At 44.4% G+C, this 18,499-nt stretch overlaps 1 protein-coding gene across 1 annotated transcript; it reads right to left on the bottom strand.

The window, feature by feature from the left end:
• Positions 1-1,504: 1,504 nt before the first annotated feature.
• Positions 1,505-12,238, bottom strand: LOC120916037 (chemokine-like receptor 1). Its single transcript, XM_040326885.1, has 2 exons — positions 11,648-12,238; positions 1,505-3,010 (listed from the first exon to the last, which is right to left on the bottom strand). The coding sequence occupies exon 2, from the start codon at positions 2,997-2,999 to the stop codon at positions 1,902-1,904; it is 1,098 nt and encodes a 365-aa protein (XP_040182819.1). The 5' UTR covers positions 3,000-3,010; positions 11,648-12,238; the 3' UTR covers positions 1,505-1,901.
• Positions 12,239-18,499: the final 6,261 nt, after the last annotated feature.

Raw genomic sequence — 18,499 nt, forward strand, 5'->3', positions numbered from 1 at the left:
GTGGTCCTAATGGGTCTCATTCACGAGCAATTTCACCGTTATCAATGCCCATCATGTAAAAAAACAATTACGGCTCCACATAGCAAAAATAATTTATTAAAACGTAAATCGCAGGGGCCCCTGGAAGAAGTAATTTTTTACAAAACGGACGTAGGGCGGAGCGGCGTGCTGTCGCCACCTAACTAGCTCCAAACGTTTCCCCAGTGGACGGGTGCCTGAGAGTTTGTGTACCGGCCGGCACATCAGATTCAAGCCGATTTTTAACTGCATGATTGTAAGTGCGATTTACTTTTTAATAAATTATTTTTACTTATTTAATAAACTATGTGGAGCCATTATTGTTTTTTTACATGATGGGCATTGATAACGGTGAAATTGCTCGTGAATGAGACCCATTAGGACCACATATGTCTGAACTGCGAGATTGGGAGTGACTACCTGCTACATGCTGTTTATGATCCCCTGTCATAAGGGATTGTGGAAATCTGGTAAGGAGCCAATTCATAGTCTGGTGGAGGATTCATCACGTTTCTTTGGACACGTTTTTTCAACTGATTTGAAATGTGGCACAAATACACGGGTGTCTGACATCTCATCTGCTATACACTTATGGACTTTTATTGTCACTATTTCTAATTTTATTTTATGTACATCCATTTAAAACCAATAAGTTATTTTTTTTATATGTTTCTTGACCGAATGTAATTTGTTTTTTTTCTTTCTTTTTGTATTTTTCACTATTATATAATTTTTTCATTATTACTGAGTGGTGTTGAGATGGCTGCATAGTGCACCCTAGTGGCTATCATACTCCAATGTGTAGCAGTGGGCTTCAAATATATCACTACAGGCCAGATTCTCAGAGACTTACGTCGGCGTATCAGTAGATACACCATCATAAGTCCAAATCTGCGCCGTCGTAAATTTAAGCGTATTCTGGAAACCAGATACGCTTAAATTAGGCTAAGATACGAGCGGCGCAAGTCTCCTATCCCATTGTTTCTTAGGGTGCATATTTACGCTGGCCGCTAGGTGGCGCTTCTGTTGAGTTCAGTGTAGAATATGCAAATGACTACATATGCCGATCACGAACGTACGTGCGCCCGTCGCAATTAGTTACGCCGTTTACGTTAGAGATACGCCGGCGTAAAGATAAAGCTGGTCTCTAGGTGGCGCATCCCATGCAAAGTATGGACGTCGGAACAAGCGTATCTTTTTACGTCGTTTGCGTAAGTCATATGCAAATAGGGCTGTGCGTAAATTACGTTCACGTCACAGGCATTGAGCCAACGTATCTTGGGGCGTAAATACGACGTGATACTGAGCATGCTCGCGCATGCGCCGTTAGTTCGGCCATGCATCTACATGGGGTCAAGCCTCATTTAAATACAACACGCCCCCTACAGCCTACTTTGAATTACGCACGCTTACACCGGCCCATTTACGCTACGCCACCGTAACTTAGGAGGCAAATGCTTTGTGAATACAGCACTTGCCTCTCTAAGTTGCGGCGGCGTAGCGTAAATACGGTACGCTATGCCCGCGCAACGTAGATCGGCCGTACCTGAATCTAGGCCTATATATCACTCACTTGCCAATCGTTTAATTTCGTGTTTGTCAAGTATGGTGTTTAGAGGTAGCGCGATTTATATTTTTCTCACATTTTTTTCTTGTACTTATTGTTTACATGGTAATCGCAGCTCTCGGAGTGAATAGACTGCGACTACGTTGCAAGTCTTTTTCTCTCTTCTATCCTTTTTTGTTATTGTAGCGCAGTTTCTTTCCATTTTTTCCATATAATGCTTAGACAATATTGCCTCTAGATGGCCCAAAACATAGTATTCCTGAAGTAAAAATAATCTGTCCTGAGACTAATCTCCACCATATTGGTCCAGGCTCAGTCAGGTAAATTGAGACTCTTGGTCAGAAAGAGACCGGGGATTTGCTAGGCTGTAGGCGTTCTTCCCTTGCTCCTCACTAAATGCCGTTTCGAAAGCTGAAAGGATCGATCTTCTCAAGGATTCTTTAAAGTCTCTGCCCAGGAAGACATAGAGGAAAGGGTTTAAGCAGCTGTTAAAAAAAGCCAGACTGGTAGCCAGTGGACTTCCAATAAGAACAGCTGACTTTAGTCCTTTATTGTCCCAGTGGTGCATAACAACTTCCAGTACAGAAAGGATGTGATACGGGAACCAGCAGAGGAAGAACGCAACCACAACAGATGCCATGACTTTGAACGGCCGGCTGGACCACGAAATATGACTTCTTCTCAACTTCAAAGCCATCAAAGAATAGAAAACTAAGATAAGTCCAAATGGTAGCAAGAACCCAAAAAGAAACCTTACAGATATCATTACTTGGTGTCTCATGTTCCTCAATGCTACTACCTCCAAGTCTTCAAAGTCATTGGAGAAGGCGTAGTTATTATAGCAGTGTGTGACATTGTTCTCATTGTCTCGTATGGTGTCCCGAAAGGCCAAGTAGGGTGAACAGAGGATTAACGCCGCCAGCCAGGCAGAAAGGGCGATAGCGGAAGCCAGTCTTGGAGTCCTATGGTTTTGGGCCCACACGGGTCTGACCACAGAGACACAACGGTCAGCACTGATGACGGTAAGCAGGAAGACACTCGCAAACAAATTCAAGAAAGCGATGGTGCTGTTCAGCTTGCAAAGTAGAGTTCCAAACGGCCAGTTGAAACCTAGAGCAGTGTAGGTGATGCTCAATGGTAAAAAGAACGTGAAAATGAAGTCAGCGATTGCAAGGTTCAAAAACCAAACTGTGTTGACGGTTCTCTTCATCTTAAAGCCAGCAATCCATATGACCAAGCCATTTCCGGTGGTTCCCAGGAGAAACGCTATGCTGTATATGATGATGGACAGGAAACGGAGTGTTGTGTCAAGTTCCGAGGGTATCTCCTCCCCCGTCAAATATTCCTCTCCTTCCTCCTCGGCCTGGAAGGCCAGGGGGTCTGGGGTGAAGTACTGTGAGGTTGAGGTTTCCATGTTACCCAGCCCTGAAAGACAAAAATGTAATGTCGATTATTTGTTTAGAAGGGAAAGGTTGTAGAGATTTTAACCACTTCAATACCGGGCTTTTATTCCCACCTCCATACCGGGCTTATTCTGGCACTTCTCTCCTACATGTACAAATTAGTGTTGCTCACGAATATTCGTATTGCGAATATTCGGCTCGAATATGGCATATTCGAGTATTCGCGATATATTTCGAATTTCGCGGTGAATATTTGCTATTCCGAATATTCGCATTTTTTCAATTTTATTTTTAGAACAGATCACATCCTAGAGATCTCCATCGACGTCTAAAAGCATTGCTGGTATGATTAGAGACCTTGGGCCGAGTAGCTGAAGCGATCATTTTATCTTGCCGAAAAATCGCAATGCGATTATTCGGCAATCGGAATATCGCGCGATTATTTTCTCCGCCCTTCTTTTGCATCAGAGCCAATCAGAGTGCTCCTACCGCAGTTGTCGAAATTCCGCAATAAATATCGCATTCGCATTTTGTGAAATTTTGATAAAATATCACGAATATTCTGAGCCAATCAGAGGGCTCCTACCGCAGTTGTCGAAATTCCGCAATAAATATCGCATTCGCATTTTGCGAAATTTCGATAAAATATCACGAATATTCTGAGCCAATCAGAGGGCTCCTACCGCAGTTGTCGAAATTCCGCAATAAATATCGCATTCGCATTTTGCGAAATTTCGATAAAATATCACGAATATTCTGAGCCAATCAGAGTGCTCCTACCACAGTTGTCGAAATTTCGCAATTATTTTCGCATTCGCAATAGCGAAATTTCGCAAACATTTCATTTCGATAAAATATCACGAATATTCGAATTTAGCGAATATTTCTCGAATATTCGGCTATATATTCGTGATATATCGTGAAATCGAATATGGCGTATTCTGCTCAACACTACAAATCATCATTCTTTTGCTAGAAAATTACTCAGAACCCCCAAACATTATGAGGCAGATCCACGTACATCGGCGCATTTTTGCGTCGGGCGTAGCGTATCTAAGATACACTACGCCGCTGTAACTTACTTTTTTTTTGGAATCCTCAAAGAAATTGCGCCGTAAGTTACGGCGGCGTAGTGTATCTTTGGCGGCGTAAGGGCGCGCAATTCAAATGAATGTGATGGGGGCGTGTTTTATGTAAATACGTCGTGACCCGACAAAAACAACGTTTTTTTTTTAACGGCGCATGCGCCATCCGTAGGGGTATCCCAGTGCGCATGCTTAAAATTAAACCGGAACAAGCCAATGTTTACGACGGTGACGTCATTCTACGCAAATCCCTATTCGCGAACGACTTACGCAAACTACGTAAAAAATTCAAAATTCGACGCGGGAACGACGCCCATACTTAACATTGAGTACGCCTCATAATAGCAGGGGTAACTATACGCCGGAAAAAGCCGAACGCAAACGACGTAAAAAAATGCGTCGGCCGGACGTAGGTTCGTGGATCGCCGTAACTAGCTAATTTGCATACTCGACGCGGAATTCGACGGAAACGCCACCTAGCGGCCGGTGGAAAAATGCACCTAAGATCCGACGGCGTACTAAGACGTACGCCTGTCGGATCGATCCCAGATGCAGTCGTACAGTATCTTGTTTTGTAGATACAAAAGAAAGATACGACGCGGGAACTTTAAAATTACGCGCGTATCAATAGATACGCCGGCGTAATTCTTTTGTGGATCGGCCCCTATATATGTTTTTTTTTTTTCAGCAGACACCCTAGGGAATAAAATGGCGGTCATTGCAACTTTTTATCCTGCACGGTATTTGCGCAATAATTTTTCAAATGCCTTTTTTTGGGAAAAAAAATGGTTTCATGAATCAAAAAATAACAAAACAGTAAAGTTAGCCCAATTTTTTTGTAAAATATGAAAGATGATGTTACGCCGAGTAAATAGATATAACATGTCACGCTTTAAAATTGCGCACACTCATGGAATGGCGCCAAACTTCGGTACTTAAAAATCTCCATAGGCAACGCTTTGACATTTTTTACAGGTTACCAGTTTAGATTTACAGAGGAGATCTAGTGCTAGAATTGTTGCACGCACTATAACGCACGCGGCGATACCTCACATATGTGGTTTAAAAAAACCTTTACATACGTGGGCGGGACTTACGTTTGCGTACGCTTCTGAGCGCGAGCTACCGGGGACAGGGGTGTTTTAAAAAAATGTTTTTTTTTTTTTTTCTTTACACTTTTTTTACATATTTTTTTTTTTAACACTTTTATTCCTATTACAAGGAATGTAAACATCCCTTGTAATAGGAATGTGTGTGACAGGTCCTCTTTATGGAGAGATGCGGGGGTCAATAAGACCCCACATCTCTCCTCCAGGCTGGAAAGCATGAGATCGGGAAAAAACTTCACCGATCTCATGCTTACTAGTCGCAATTGCGGCTTTGGCCCAGATTCAAGAAGCACTTGCGCCCGCGCAACCATAGGTTAGGCAGCGCAAGGGCTTACTTGCTCCGGTGTAACGAGTGCTCCTGATTCAGGAACCTTGTTACACCGAATGCAGCCTAGGATGTGACAGACATAAGCCTCCTTATGCCTTCATATCCCAGGCTGCATTCTTGCGTTGGCCGCTAGGGGGCGCGGCCATTGTGATCGGCGTATAGTATGCAAATTGCATACTACCACCGATTCACAAAAGTTGCGCGGGCCCTGCGCACGCAAGGTACGGAGTTTCCGTACGGCAACTTTAGCGCAAGGTTGCTCCTGCTAATAGCAGGGGCAACCAATGCTAAAGTATAGCTGCGCTTCCCGCTCGTGAAATTTAAATTTCACGTCGGTTACGTAAGTGATTCGTGAATGGCGCTGGACGCCATTCACGTTCACTTAGAAGCAAATGACGTCCTTGCGACGTCATTTGCCGCAATGCACGTCGGGAAAGTTTCCCGACGGAGCATGCGCTGTTCGCTCGGCGCGGGAGCGCGCCTAATTTAAATGATTCCCGCCCCCGGCGGGATCATTTACATTAGGCGCCCTTACGCAGGGCTAATTAGCATAGCGCCCGCGCAATTTACGGAGCTACTGCTCCGTGAATCGCGGGCAAATCGAAATATTTGCGTGGGCGCAGAGAAAAATCTTTGCTCTTTGCCCACGCAAATATTGCCCCGATCTACCTGAATCTGGGCCTTTGTTTACTTCCGGGTACCCAGGCTACTCCGTCGTATCTCTCTTTTTTGACCCGCGGATCTATGCGAGTGATTCCTAGAATCATTTTCGCATAGATACGCTGAAGATCCGACATGTGTAAGTCACTTACACTGTCGGATCTTAAATGTAATTTGCCGCCGGCCGCTAGGTGGCGTTTACGTTCAGGTCTCATTTGTTTATGCAAATGAGCCTGATACGCCGATTCCCGAACGAAATCGCGTCGCGTAACCGTCGCTTACGTCGTTTGCGTAGGCGTAAGGTTACCCCTGCTATATGAGGGGTAACCTTACGCCAGTCCCACGTATGCCATGTTAAGTATGGCGTCGGGTCCGCGTCGTCTTTTCCCGTCGGGTACGTCGTTTTCGTAAGTCGTTCTTGAATACGACTTTACGTCAATGACGCACACGTCGGCATCATGGACGTTTTCCGTCGAGAACTGGAGCATGAGCACTGGGCTATTTTTAGCCCGGCGCATGCGCCGTTCGATCGACACGGGGGCGCGCTTAATTGAAATATAAGCCGCCCCCTTTGAATTACGCGGGGATACACCGCCGCAAACTATGGAGCAAGTGCTTGAGGAATACGGCACTTGCTCCAGTAAGTTGTGGCGGCGTAGTGTAAATAGCTTACGCGATGCCGCCGCAGAAAGTACAAGAATCTGGCGCACTATAATTATCCCCCCCCCCCTCCCTCCTCCTCCATTCTGCACATATTGCTAACTTTGCCTCATCATTGCTTCGCAGTTTTTTTTTATATTAAACCTTTTATTGAACTTGCAAATATTTTAAAAACGGCTTCTATTTCCTCTTTGTATTTCTCGGAAAATGATATAAATGTTCCTTGGAAAATTCCAAATGTGTGGTCAGCCTGACTCTATTCTAGGTGGATTCCATGAAGTTTAAAGTTTAAAAGTTTAAATTATTTTTTTTCAATTTTAGATCAAGGGAGGGACAGATTTATTTATTATTATCATTTTTTTTTTTTTTTCACCACTTCAATACCGGGCACTTTCTGCCCAGGACAGTATTCAGCTTTCAGCGCTGTCGCACTTTGAATGACAATTGCGCGGTCATGCTACACTGTACACAAACAACATTTTTATCACTTTCTTCCCACAGATAGACATTTCTTTTGGTGGTATTTGATCACCTCTGGGGTTTTTATTTTTTTGCTAAACAAACTAAAAAAGACCAACATTTTTGATAGTTTCTGTCATAAAATGTTGTTTTCCCCTTCACTGATGGCCACTGATGAGGCATCACTGATGGGCACTGATGAGGCAGCACTGATGGGCACTGATGAGGCAGCACTGATGGGCACTGATGAGGCAGCACTGATGGGCACTGATGAGGCGGCACTGATGAGGCAACACTGATGAGGAGGCACTGATATGTAGAATTGATGGGCACTGATATGAGGCACTGATGGGCACCAATAGGCAGCACTGATATGCAGCACTGATGGGCACTGATAGGTGGCACTGATGTGCACTGATGGGCGGCGTTGATGAGGAGGCACTAATAGGCGGAATTGATGGGTACTGATAGACTGCACTGATAGGTGGCACTGACTGATGGACACTGATAGACTGCAGTGATAGGTGGCACTGACTGATGGGCACTGATAGCTGCACTGATAGACAGCACTGATTGGCACTGATAGGCAGCACTGATGGGTAGCACCAATGGGAGGCACTGATGGGTAGCACCAATGGGTGGCACTGATAGGCAGTACGGATGGACAGCACTGTAAGGCGACACTAATAGGGGGCAATTTTGTTTTCCCCTTCACTGACGGGCACTGATGAGGCAGCACTAATAAGGCAGCACTGATAGGCACTGATAGGCGGCACTGATATGCAACACTGATGGGCACCAATAGGCAGCACTGATATGCAGCACTGATGGGCACTGATAGGGGGCACTGACAGGCGGCCATGATGGGCACTGACAGGTGCCACTGGTGGTACCCACTGGTGGTATTGATTGGCACTGACAGGTGGCACTGATGGGCAGCACTGATGATGAGGTACTGATTGATTACTGACAGGTGTTACTGCTGGGCTCTGATTGGCACTGTGGTGGGCACTGATTGGTACTTTATTGGGCACTGGCAGAGGGTTATGATGGGGCACTGATCAGGCACCGATTGGTAGCTTATTGGTACATTTGATGGGGGCTGTACTGACAATCAATGTGCTTATTATCGTGCGCTGGCATGTTATCCTGCTGGACGTCATAGGATGCCCAGTCAGGATAACAGAACCACTTCTGCATACGGCGGGCGGGAAGTGGTTAATGATGATTATTAATTATTATTATTATTATTATTATTATTATTATTATTATTATTATTATTATTATTATATTTTTTAACCAGCTCTATTAATAAAATCATTGTTTTGGTTTGGGTCACTTTAATAAAGCAGAACTAAAGGCAAACTTTTTTTTTTTTTCATGTTGGATAGAGTAAGGAAGGGTTATAATCCCTGTCAGGCTTTCTTTATTTTTGCTCTCTGTATCCCATTGAGGAGATTCCCCTTCACTTCCTGTCCCATAGCCAAAACAGGAAGTGAGGCAATCCCCAGTTGTCACCAGAACTAGTGTCCCCATTGGAAGATTTTCCCTTTATTTCTGTTCCGGGGGAAACCCAAAATGTGGGTCTCAGTGAAAATGGTAAACAGGACATAAAGAGAGGGTGAATCTCCTCAACGGGGGCACTAGGGTGACCACATTTCCAAACTACCATTCAGGGAGACCCTCCCTTCCCAAAAATCAGCTTGTGCTGTAACGAATCACAGTACAGTGATTGGACACAAGAGGCGGGATTTATGATTTCTCCAATCACAAGCAGGGGGCGGGACTGTGCTCCTCCAGGCATTCCCGGCCAGGACAAGTACTGTCAGTGAGTAAAGCGGTGATGTGGCGGCCTTTTTTTTATGGGGGCATCAGATTGGCCCGGGGGGGGGGGGGGGGGGGGGGCTGTGTCAGTTTTATTCCGGGACACTGTATTGTCCTGGAATAATTGTGCCCGGGACAGACCTGCAAAATGCGGGACATGTGGTCACCCTAGGGGGCACAGACAGCAATAAAAACGGACAGGGGTTCTAATCCCTCCCCCTTCTATCCAAACATTTAAAAAAAAGAGTTTTGCCTTTAGTTATACTTTAACCACTTTAGGGCTTCCCACCGCAGTTATACTGCACCAGGGCAGACTGCTGCTCTGCATCATGTACATCATTTTGTATTTCTGAGCATTACCCATCGGTGCTGCCTATCAGTGCCCATCAGTCAGTGCCTTCCATCAGTGCTGCATATCAGTGCCCAACAATGCCGCCCATCAGTCAGTAGCAACTATCAGTGCCACCCATCAGTGCTGCCTATTAGTGCTCATCAGTCAGTGCCACCTATCAGTGCCCATCATTGCTGCCTATGACTGCCCATCTGTGCTGTCTATTAGTGCAGCCTATCAGTGCTCATCAGTCAATGTTCCCTATTAGTGCCTCCTTACAGTGCAGTCCATCCGTACCGCCTATCAGTGCCGCCCATTGATGCTGCCCATCAGTGCTGTCTATCAGTGCAGCTATCAGTGCCCATCAGTCAGCGCCACCTATCAGTGCCCATCAGTGCCGCCTATTAGTGCCTCCTCATCAATGCCGCCCATCAGTGCCGCCTATCAGTGCCCATCAGTACTGCCTAACAGTTCCCAATCAGTCCTTTCAATACCCATCAGTGCTGCCTATCAATGCTTCTTCATCAATGCCGCCATCAGTGCAGTCTATCAGTGCCCATCAGTGCCGGCTATCAGTGCTTATCAGTGCTGTCTATCAATACCCATCAGTGCCGCTTATCAATGCTTCCGCATCAGTGCTGTCTATCAGTGCCCATCAGTGCTGCCTCATCATTGCCCATCGGTGCAGCCTATCAGTGATGCCTATCAGTGCCCATCAGTCTAGCCTATCACTGCCCATCAGTGCAACCTATGAGTGCCCATCAGTTTAGTCTATCAGTGCCCATCAGTGCAGCCTCTTCAGCCCACAACAGTGAAGGAGAAGCATTTCGGAATTAAAAAAAACAAAAGAAAAATGACTTATTTTGCAATAATTTTGCAGAAATTAAGAAATTTTCAGTATTTTTTAATTTGTTTCTCAAAAAATAAATAAAACACCCAGCGGTGATTAAATACCACCAAAAGAAAGCTCTATCTGTCTCAGAAAAAATAATTCTTATGGGTAAAGTGTAGCACGACCGCGCAATTGTCATTCAAAGTGCGACAGCGCTGAAAGCTGAAAATTGGCCTGGGCAGGAAGGGGGTAAAAGTGAAGGATTGAAGCTGTTAATAAACAATAGAGTTCAGGGTCATTACATAGCGGATGTATAAGGATTCTTTTTTGTGACTCATGCCGCGTACACACGATTGCTTTTCGTCATGAAAAAAAAACTAATTTAAAATGTTTGAGTGTGGGCTTCACATCGTTTTTCGGCTTCTGAAAAACGACAAAAAAAAAATTCGAACATGCTGTGTTTTTTAATGACATTTTTAAACAATGTCATTTTTCGGGTTGTAAAAAATGATCGTGTGTGGGCAAAAACGACCTAAAAACCCACGCATGCTCAGAAGCAAGTTATGAGACGGGAGCGCTCGTTCTGGTAAAACTACCATTCATAATGGAGTAAGCACATTCATCACGCTGTAACAGACAGAAAAGCGCGAATCGTCTTTTACTAACAAGGAAATCAGCTAAAGCAGCCCAAAGGCGAATGGAACTTCCCCTTTATAGTGCCGTCGTACGTGTTGTACGTCACCGCGCTTTGTTCATCATTTTTCAAAAACTATGGTGTGTGGGCAACGTCGTTTTTAAAGTGGAGGTTCACCCGAAAAGTTAATTTTTAACATTAGATTGAGGCTCATTTTGTCTAGGGGAATCGGGTAGTTTTTTTTAAAATCGAAGCAGTACTTACCATTTTAGAGAGATCTTCTCCGCCGCTTCCGGGTATGGTCTTCGGGACTGGGCTTTCCTATTTTATTGACTGGCTTCCGACGGTCGAATACATTGCGTCACGATTTTCCGAAAGTAGCTGAACGTCGGTGCGCAGGCGCCGTATAGAGCCGCACCGACGTTCGGCTTCTTTCGGCTACTCGTGACGCGATGGATGCAACCGTCGGAAGCCTGTCAATCAAATAGGAACTTAATTATTAGAATAATTATTATTATTATTATTATTATTATTATTTATTTATTTGTTTGTTTGGATAAGTCAATAAATATATATTACAGATTGTCAGGCTGGTAATTTTTGCATTTCCCTTAAATGTTCTAAGAAAAATAATAATAATACAAGTAATAATAATAACAATATAGATAAAATAAAGAGTTGCACCAACCAGAGCAGCTCTATAATGAGCCCAATGAAGGGGTTTGCTGGTCTCTTACCTGTACAGGAATGTCCTTTCTTCCTAGTCTTGTCCTCCCGGATCTCCGGCACAAAGACTGGAATATGGGGAAGCGGCTCCCTTTGTGAATCACAGCTGCTCAACCCCTTCCAGATGTAACCTCTTCCCTGCTGGAAACCACGGAGGAAGAGTGCGGCTGCTCTGCCCAAAGGATAAAGATGGGGAGTTTTCTGGATGTTCCCAAAGGACCGCGTTCATGGCTCCCTCTATCCCGGGATGGTTGAGGACTGTCCTTCATACTTTTCTTGTTTGCTGTAACAGTAACATTTTGAGGACAAGCTTTTGGGGTGTCCCACCTTCATCTTCCCAGTTCTAGCAGTACTGATACACAAACATTTGGCAAAATCAGTTGCCTTATGCATATAATCATATGAATTAACCCCTTGCCTACCAAGGTACATTTATAAAGGTCCTGATATATAAGGGAATGACACAAGCTCATGGTAATGATATCTAGAGCTGCTGATGGGGTTTTTAGGTAAAAGTAATTAGGGAAGTTCCAGAGCCACCTGATCACTTTAAGGGGCTAATAGAGCGCCCCCCACTTCCGCCCATAGCAGTTCTCAGTATCTCCTCCTTTTCCTCCCGAAAGCCCAAGACTATGATATATACTGTACCCCTAACATCAAGAGCAGGAGGAGATTGAGGAACCACCATTTCCCAATCCTCCCTACAACTAATAAACTCAGGTACTTAAATCAGGAAGGTAAGTACTTAAATAAGGATAAAAGAGGGGTAGAGAAAGGAAGCAAATAAAAAAGTGAAAATTCAGCGCTGGGATATAAACAAATACAAATAAAAATATAAATAAAAATATGCTAGCCAGCACTGAGGATAAATTCATAGAAAATTCCCAAAGCATAAATTAAAGTGAAAAAGTGCAGCGCAAAAATAAACAATATATAATATAAATACAAATACAAATGTAAGCCAGTGAAATTAAATGTCCACGTGTCCACAAATAATGTCCTTAAAGGAACACTAAAGGTTCGTTTTTTATTAGATCAATTGATTGCTGTAAGCTAGAGCATTTAAATATCGCTTACCTCGTTTTTCCTTTTGACCTCCAAAATACAGTAATCCAGGTTTGAAAATGCCATTTCTTGTCACTCCTCTTCTTGCTTTCCACCAGCATCTGAGCCGTTTTGCATGGTGGAAAGCAGAATGTGCTCACCCCCTCCCTATGACTACAGCCCTGCGTGAAGATGTTCTCTTATCCCTCACAGGCATGGAGGCTAAGCCTAATGGGAACTGTAGTTCCCATTAGGCTGTGATGTAGCAAGAATGAATGCGCACCGCAAACCAGGAAGTCAGTGAGAATAACGATTCAGGAGTGCTGGAGGTGAATAAAACAGCTCGATTTCAACAGGTATCAAACTACTTATAATGCAAAACATTACTTTTTACTTTACCAGCTACTGTCAGACTTTAATTTAAGAGGAAAATATTTTTGTCTTTACAACCCCTTTAAGTGAAAGTGAATCACACAAATAAATCCGGCAGGAGTGAAGGTGAAGAGGAGACACCAAAAGGAAATCCACCACCACAAGCAAGATGGACTCTCACCTCATAAGAGTCACAAAGCATGTCAGCAAAAAAATCTCAGTCAGATCCGACCTCCAAGCGGAATCACCATACCATACAGATATCAGCGGACCACCATGTATAAGAAGAAACACAAAAGATATCTAGTGCTCTCTGTATAAACCGGTTTAATGTAGATAAAGATAAAACATGGGCACTCACATTTAAAAACACTCATGATCCGAGTGTATGCTGTAACAGTGTAAGTCACGATTCACAGCGGTGATGATCGGGGTGACGTCCTGCGTAGCTCCTCCCCTTACGCGTAAGGGGAGGAGCTACGCGGGACGTCACCCCGATCATCGCCGCTGTGAATCGTGACTTACACTGTTACAGCATACACTCGGCTCATAGAAGTGAAGATAGCAGAATGTGTGGAGTCTTCAGGCTTGTGCTGTGGCCATCAGGATAAGGCCTGGTCCAGCCTCACGTAGGGTGACCACATTTCCAAACTACCATTCAGGGACACCCTCCCTTTCCAAAAATCAGCTTGTGCTGTAACGAATCACAGCACAGTGATTGGACACAAGAGGCGGGATTTATGATTTCTCCAATCACAAGCAGGGGGCAGGATCGTGCTCCTCCAAGCATTCCCGGCCAGGACAAGTACTGTCAGTGAGTAAAGTGGTGATGTGGCGGCCTTTTTTGGGGGCATCAGATTAGCCCGGGGGTGGCTGTGTCAGTTTCATTCCAAGACACTGTATTGTGCCTGGGACAGACCTGCAAAATGCGGGACTTTCCTGGGCAATCCGGGACACGTGGTCACCCTAGCTTCACGGGTCATGTGACAGGTCACGTGATTACTTCCGGGGGACACTTCTGGGAGGAGGGTCAGACAGGGAGAACAAAGGCTACAAAAGGGAACCTTAAATAAGGATGCTCTTGAATAAAAATACTTTATTAGTTACATGGGTACAGGCTATACGTTGACGCGTTTCGGCTAAGAAGTCTTCATCATGCTTTGATGAAGGCTTCTTAGCCGAAATGCATCAATGTGTACTTATGTAACTAATAAAGTATTTTTATTCAAGAGCATCTGAGTTGCCAGCCTTCCTGATTTAAGTATTGTATCTGTGGGGCCTGAACATTCTGGCTAGAGCACCAGATCATAATTCGAGGACTTCACACTAGTGCGAAGAAACTCTGCATCCAATTCGCATGACAGGAGATTATGACCGGCTCTCAATGGAGTCGGTTCACACATCTCCGGAGCGACTGTGGAGCGAATTGCACAGGGGTCCTGTGCGTCTTTGGTTCTGTTTCAGGTCCGAATTCAGGCAAAAATGTAGCCACTGATTCATCCCCGAAAAGGAGAACAGGGACACACCGGACCCCTCCTGTGAGTCGCATCTGTCTGCAGTGTGTACCCAGCCTCACTTCACTTCCAAGTTCAGAGCTGTCATTTTTCAGCTATTGTAGTGGGGAAAGCAGCTAGTCAAGCTTGACATGTCCACACGCTCTAACCATCTCCTGCAGCATATTTCAGTCTCTAACCATCTCTTGTAGCACATTCCAGTCTCTAACCATCACTTAAAGCATGTTCCAGTGTCTAACCATCACCTGAAGCAGGTTCCAGTCTCAAACCATCTCCTGCAGCATTTTCTAGTCTCTAACCACCTCCTGCAGCATTTTCTAGTCTCTAACCATCTCCAGTAGCATATTCCAGTCTCTAACCATTTCCTGCATCAAATTTAAGTCTATAACCATCTCCCACAGCATTTCCAGTCTCTAACCATCTCCTGCAGCATTTACTAGTCTCTAACCATCTCCTCTAGCATGTTCCAGTCTCTAACCATCTACTGCAGCATTTTCTAGTCTCTAACCATCTCCTGTAGCATGTTTCAGGCTCTAACCCTCTCTCGCAGCATGTTCCAGTCTCTAACCATTTCTCACAGCATGTTCCAGTCTCTTGACAGATCCCACAGCCTTTTACAGTCTCTAACCATCTTCTGCAGCATCTTCCAGTCTCTAACCATCTCCTGTAGCATATTCCAGTCTCTAACCATGTCCTGCAGCATTTACTAGTCTCTAACCATCTCCTCTAGCATGTTCCAGTCTCTAACCATCTACTGCAGCATTTTCTAGTCTCTAACTATCTCCTGTAGCATGTTTCAGTCTCTAACCCTGTCTCGCAGCATGTTCCAGTCTCTAACCATTTCTCACAGCATGTTCCAGTCTCTAAACAGATCCCACAGCCTTTTACAGTCTCTAACCATCTTCTGCAGCATCTTTCAGTCTCTAACCATCTCCTGTAGCATCTTCCAGTCTCTAACCATCTCCCACAGCATTTTCTAGTCTCTAACCATCTCCTGCAGCATTTACTAGTCTCTAACCATGTCATCTAGCATGTTCCAGTCTCTAACTATCTCCAACAGCAAATTTAAGTCTCAAACCATCTCCTGTAGCATTTTCTAGTCTCTAACCATCTCCTGTAGCATATTCCAGTCTCTAACCATTTCCTGCATTAAATTTAAGTCTCTAACCATCTCCCACAGCATTTTCCAGTCTCTAACCATCTCCTGCAGCATTTACTAGTCTCTAACCATCTCCTCTAGCATGTTCCAGTCTCTAACCATCTACTGCAGCATTTTCTAGTCTCTAACCATCTTCTTCAGCATCTTTCAGTCTCTAACCATCTCCTGTAGCATCTTCCAGTCTCTAACCATCTCCCACAGCATTTTCTAGTCTCTAACCATCTCCTGCAGCATTTACTAGTCTCTAACCATGTCATCTAGCATGTTCCAGTCTCTAACTATCTCCAACAGCAAATTTAAGTCTCAAACCATCTCCTGTAGCATGTTCTAGTCTCTAACCATCTCCTGTAGCATATTCCAGTCTCTAACCATTTCCTGCATTAAATTTAAGTCTCTAACCATCTCCCACAGCATTTTCCAGTCTCTAACCATCTCCTGCAGCATTTACTAGTCTCTAACCATCTCCTCTAGCATGTTCCAGTCTCTAACCATCTACTGCTGCATTTTCTAGTCTCTAACCATCTCCTGTAGCATGTTTCAGTCTCTAACCCTCTCTCGCAGCATGTTCCAGTCTCTAACCATTTCTCACAGCATGTTCCAGTCTCTAAACAGATCCCACAGCCTTTTACAGTCTCTAACCATCTTCTTCAGCATCTTTCAGTCTCTAACCATCTCCTGTAGCATCTTCCAGTCTCTAACCATCTCCCACAGCATTTTCTAGTCTCTAACAATCTCCTGCAGCATTTTCTAGTCTCTAACCATCTCCTCTAGCATGTTCCAGTCTCTAACTATCTCCAACAGCAAATTTAAGTCTCTAACCATCTCCCACAGCAGGTTCCAGTCTCTATCCATCTCATGCAGCATTTTCTAGTCTCTAACCATCTCCTGTAGCATGTTTCAGTCTCTAACCCTCTCTCACAGCATGTTCCAGTCTCTAACCATTTCTCACAGCATGTTCCAGTCTCTAACCATTTCTCACAGCATGTTCCAGTCTCTAACCACCTCCCACAGCCTTTTACAGTCTCTAACCATCTTCTGAAGCATCTTCCAGTCTCTAACCATCTCCTGTAGCATCTTCCAGTCTCTAACTATCTCCCGCAGCATTTTCTAGTCTCTAACCATCTTTTGCAACACGTTCCAGTCTCTAAGCATCTCCAGCAGCATGTTCTAGTCTGTAACTATCTCCTGCAAAACGTTCCAGTCTTTAACTTCCTCCTGCAACACATTCCAGTCTCTAAACCTCTACTGCAGCAAGTTTCTGTTTCTAATCATCACCTGCAGCCGGTTACAGTCTCTAACCATCACTTGCAGCAGACTCTAACCATTCCACTCTCTAACCATCTTGTGCAGCATGTCTGTAGTTTCTGACCATCTTCTGCAGCATGTTTCAGTCTCTAACCATCTCTTGCAGCACATTTCAGTCTCTAACCATCTCTTGCAGAATGTTCCAGTCCCTTACCATCTCTTACAGCATGGTCCAGTCTCTAATCGTCTCCCACAGCATGTTCTGTCTCTTACCATCAAGTACAGTACATGTTTACAGTCTCTTACCATCCTGGTATGTTTGTGGTCTCAGATCATCTCCTGTAGCATATCCATAGTCTCTGAGTATTTCCTGTAGCATGTCCACAGTCTCTGATCATCTCCAGTAGCATGTCTGCAGTCTCTTTGGGTTTACAAATAACTAATATTTTAACAAATAAACCTTGATTTATAAGGAGCAGGGCTCGGCTGTTCACATTCAATCCCAACAGACCATTACCTATTAGAGACAAGCCCAGACTGAAGAGATACACCCATGAATGGTGCACCATGGACATAGAGGAAATCAATATGCTGAGCATGTATCTGGACCTGCTCTGGCTAGCATGCTGTGTGTTGGATTTCACTCTTGGCAGTGATCACCTGCACAGACTTGTTCCCCATGCTGTACATTAATAAATCTCCCTTTCTCTGACCTGACCACAGCTATAATTACTAACAGGAAGCAAAACTTACTTTCTAAAAATTAAACCTTTGTTCACTCCAGATGAGGTGCGAGAAAACGTGCAAAATCACGCACTTTCCCAGAACTACAAAAACGTGCTGCCCTTTTGCAGATATTATATTTAATATTTATTATTTATATCTATATATAGATATAGATATCAGAGTCACATGGGTCGGCAGCATCCAGCCATAGAGGCACCCTGTTCCTCTTGACTTCCTCTCCAACAACATTGCCACTGCGAAGAGCCCCATCTGCTGTAGAGAAAGCAAACGGCACCTTCCTACATGCTGGCAGATGACAGGCTTTTCCACTCTGTGTCTGTGGTTACTTTTTACAAAAATTACTTTGGATTCCTTTTGATGCACCTGGAATGTTTTTAGTTGAATCAAACTGAGAATTCGAATTAGTAGAATCGGGAACCACGCTGTGTTTATGCCTCCTCCACTATTAACCACAATCACATGCTGAAGACAGAGGAGTCATCCTGTCTAGAATACATGGACTGTCACAGACTATGTGAATGTTTACATGAGTTTAGGTGAGGTTCCCCACGGCTTGACAGTTCTTTTAGGGCCAGATTCACGTATAGTGGGCGCAAGTTTACGTAACCGGTTTACGTTACACCGCCGCAATTTTTCCGATTTAGTGCCCGATCCACAAAGCACTTACCTGGAAATTTGCGGCGGTGTATCGTAAACAGGTCCGGCGCAAAGGCGGTCCAATTCAAATGGGGCGGGTACCATTTAAATTTGGCGCGCTCCCGCGCCGGACGTACTGCGCATGC

This window comes from Rana temporaria, chromosome 10 (genome assembly GCF_905171775.1).
Source record: "Rana temporaria chromosome 10, aRanTem1.1, whole genome shotgun sequence".
Classification (NCBI taxonomy): Eukaryota; Metazoa; Chordata; class Amphibia; order Anura; family Ranidae; genus Rana; species Rana temporaria.

Coding starts and splice junctions, on each gene's coding strand:
- LOC120916037 (XM_040326885.1), bottom strand. CDS start 2,999: ATGGAAACCTCAACCTCACAGTACTTCACCCCAGACCCCCTGGCCTTC.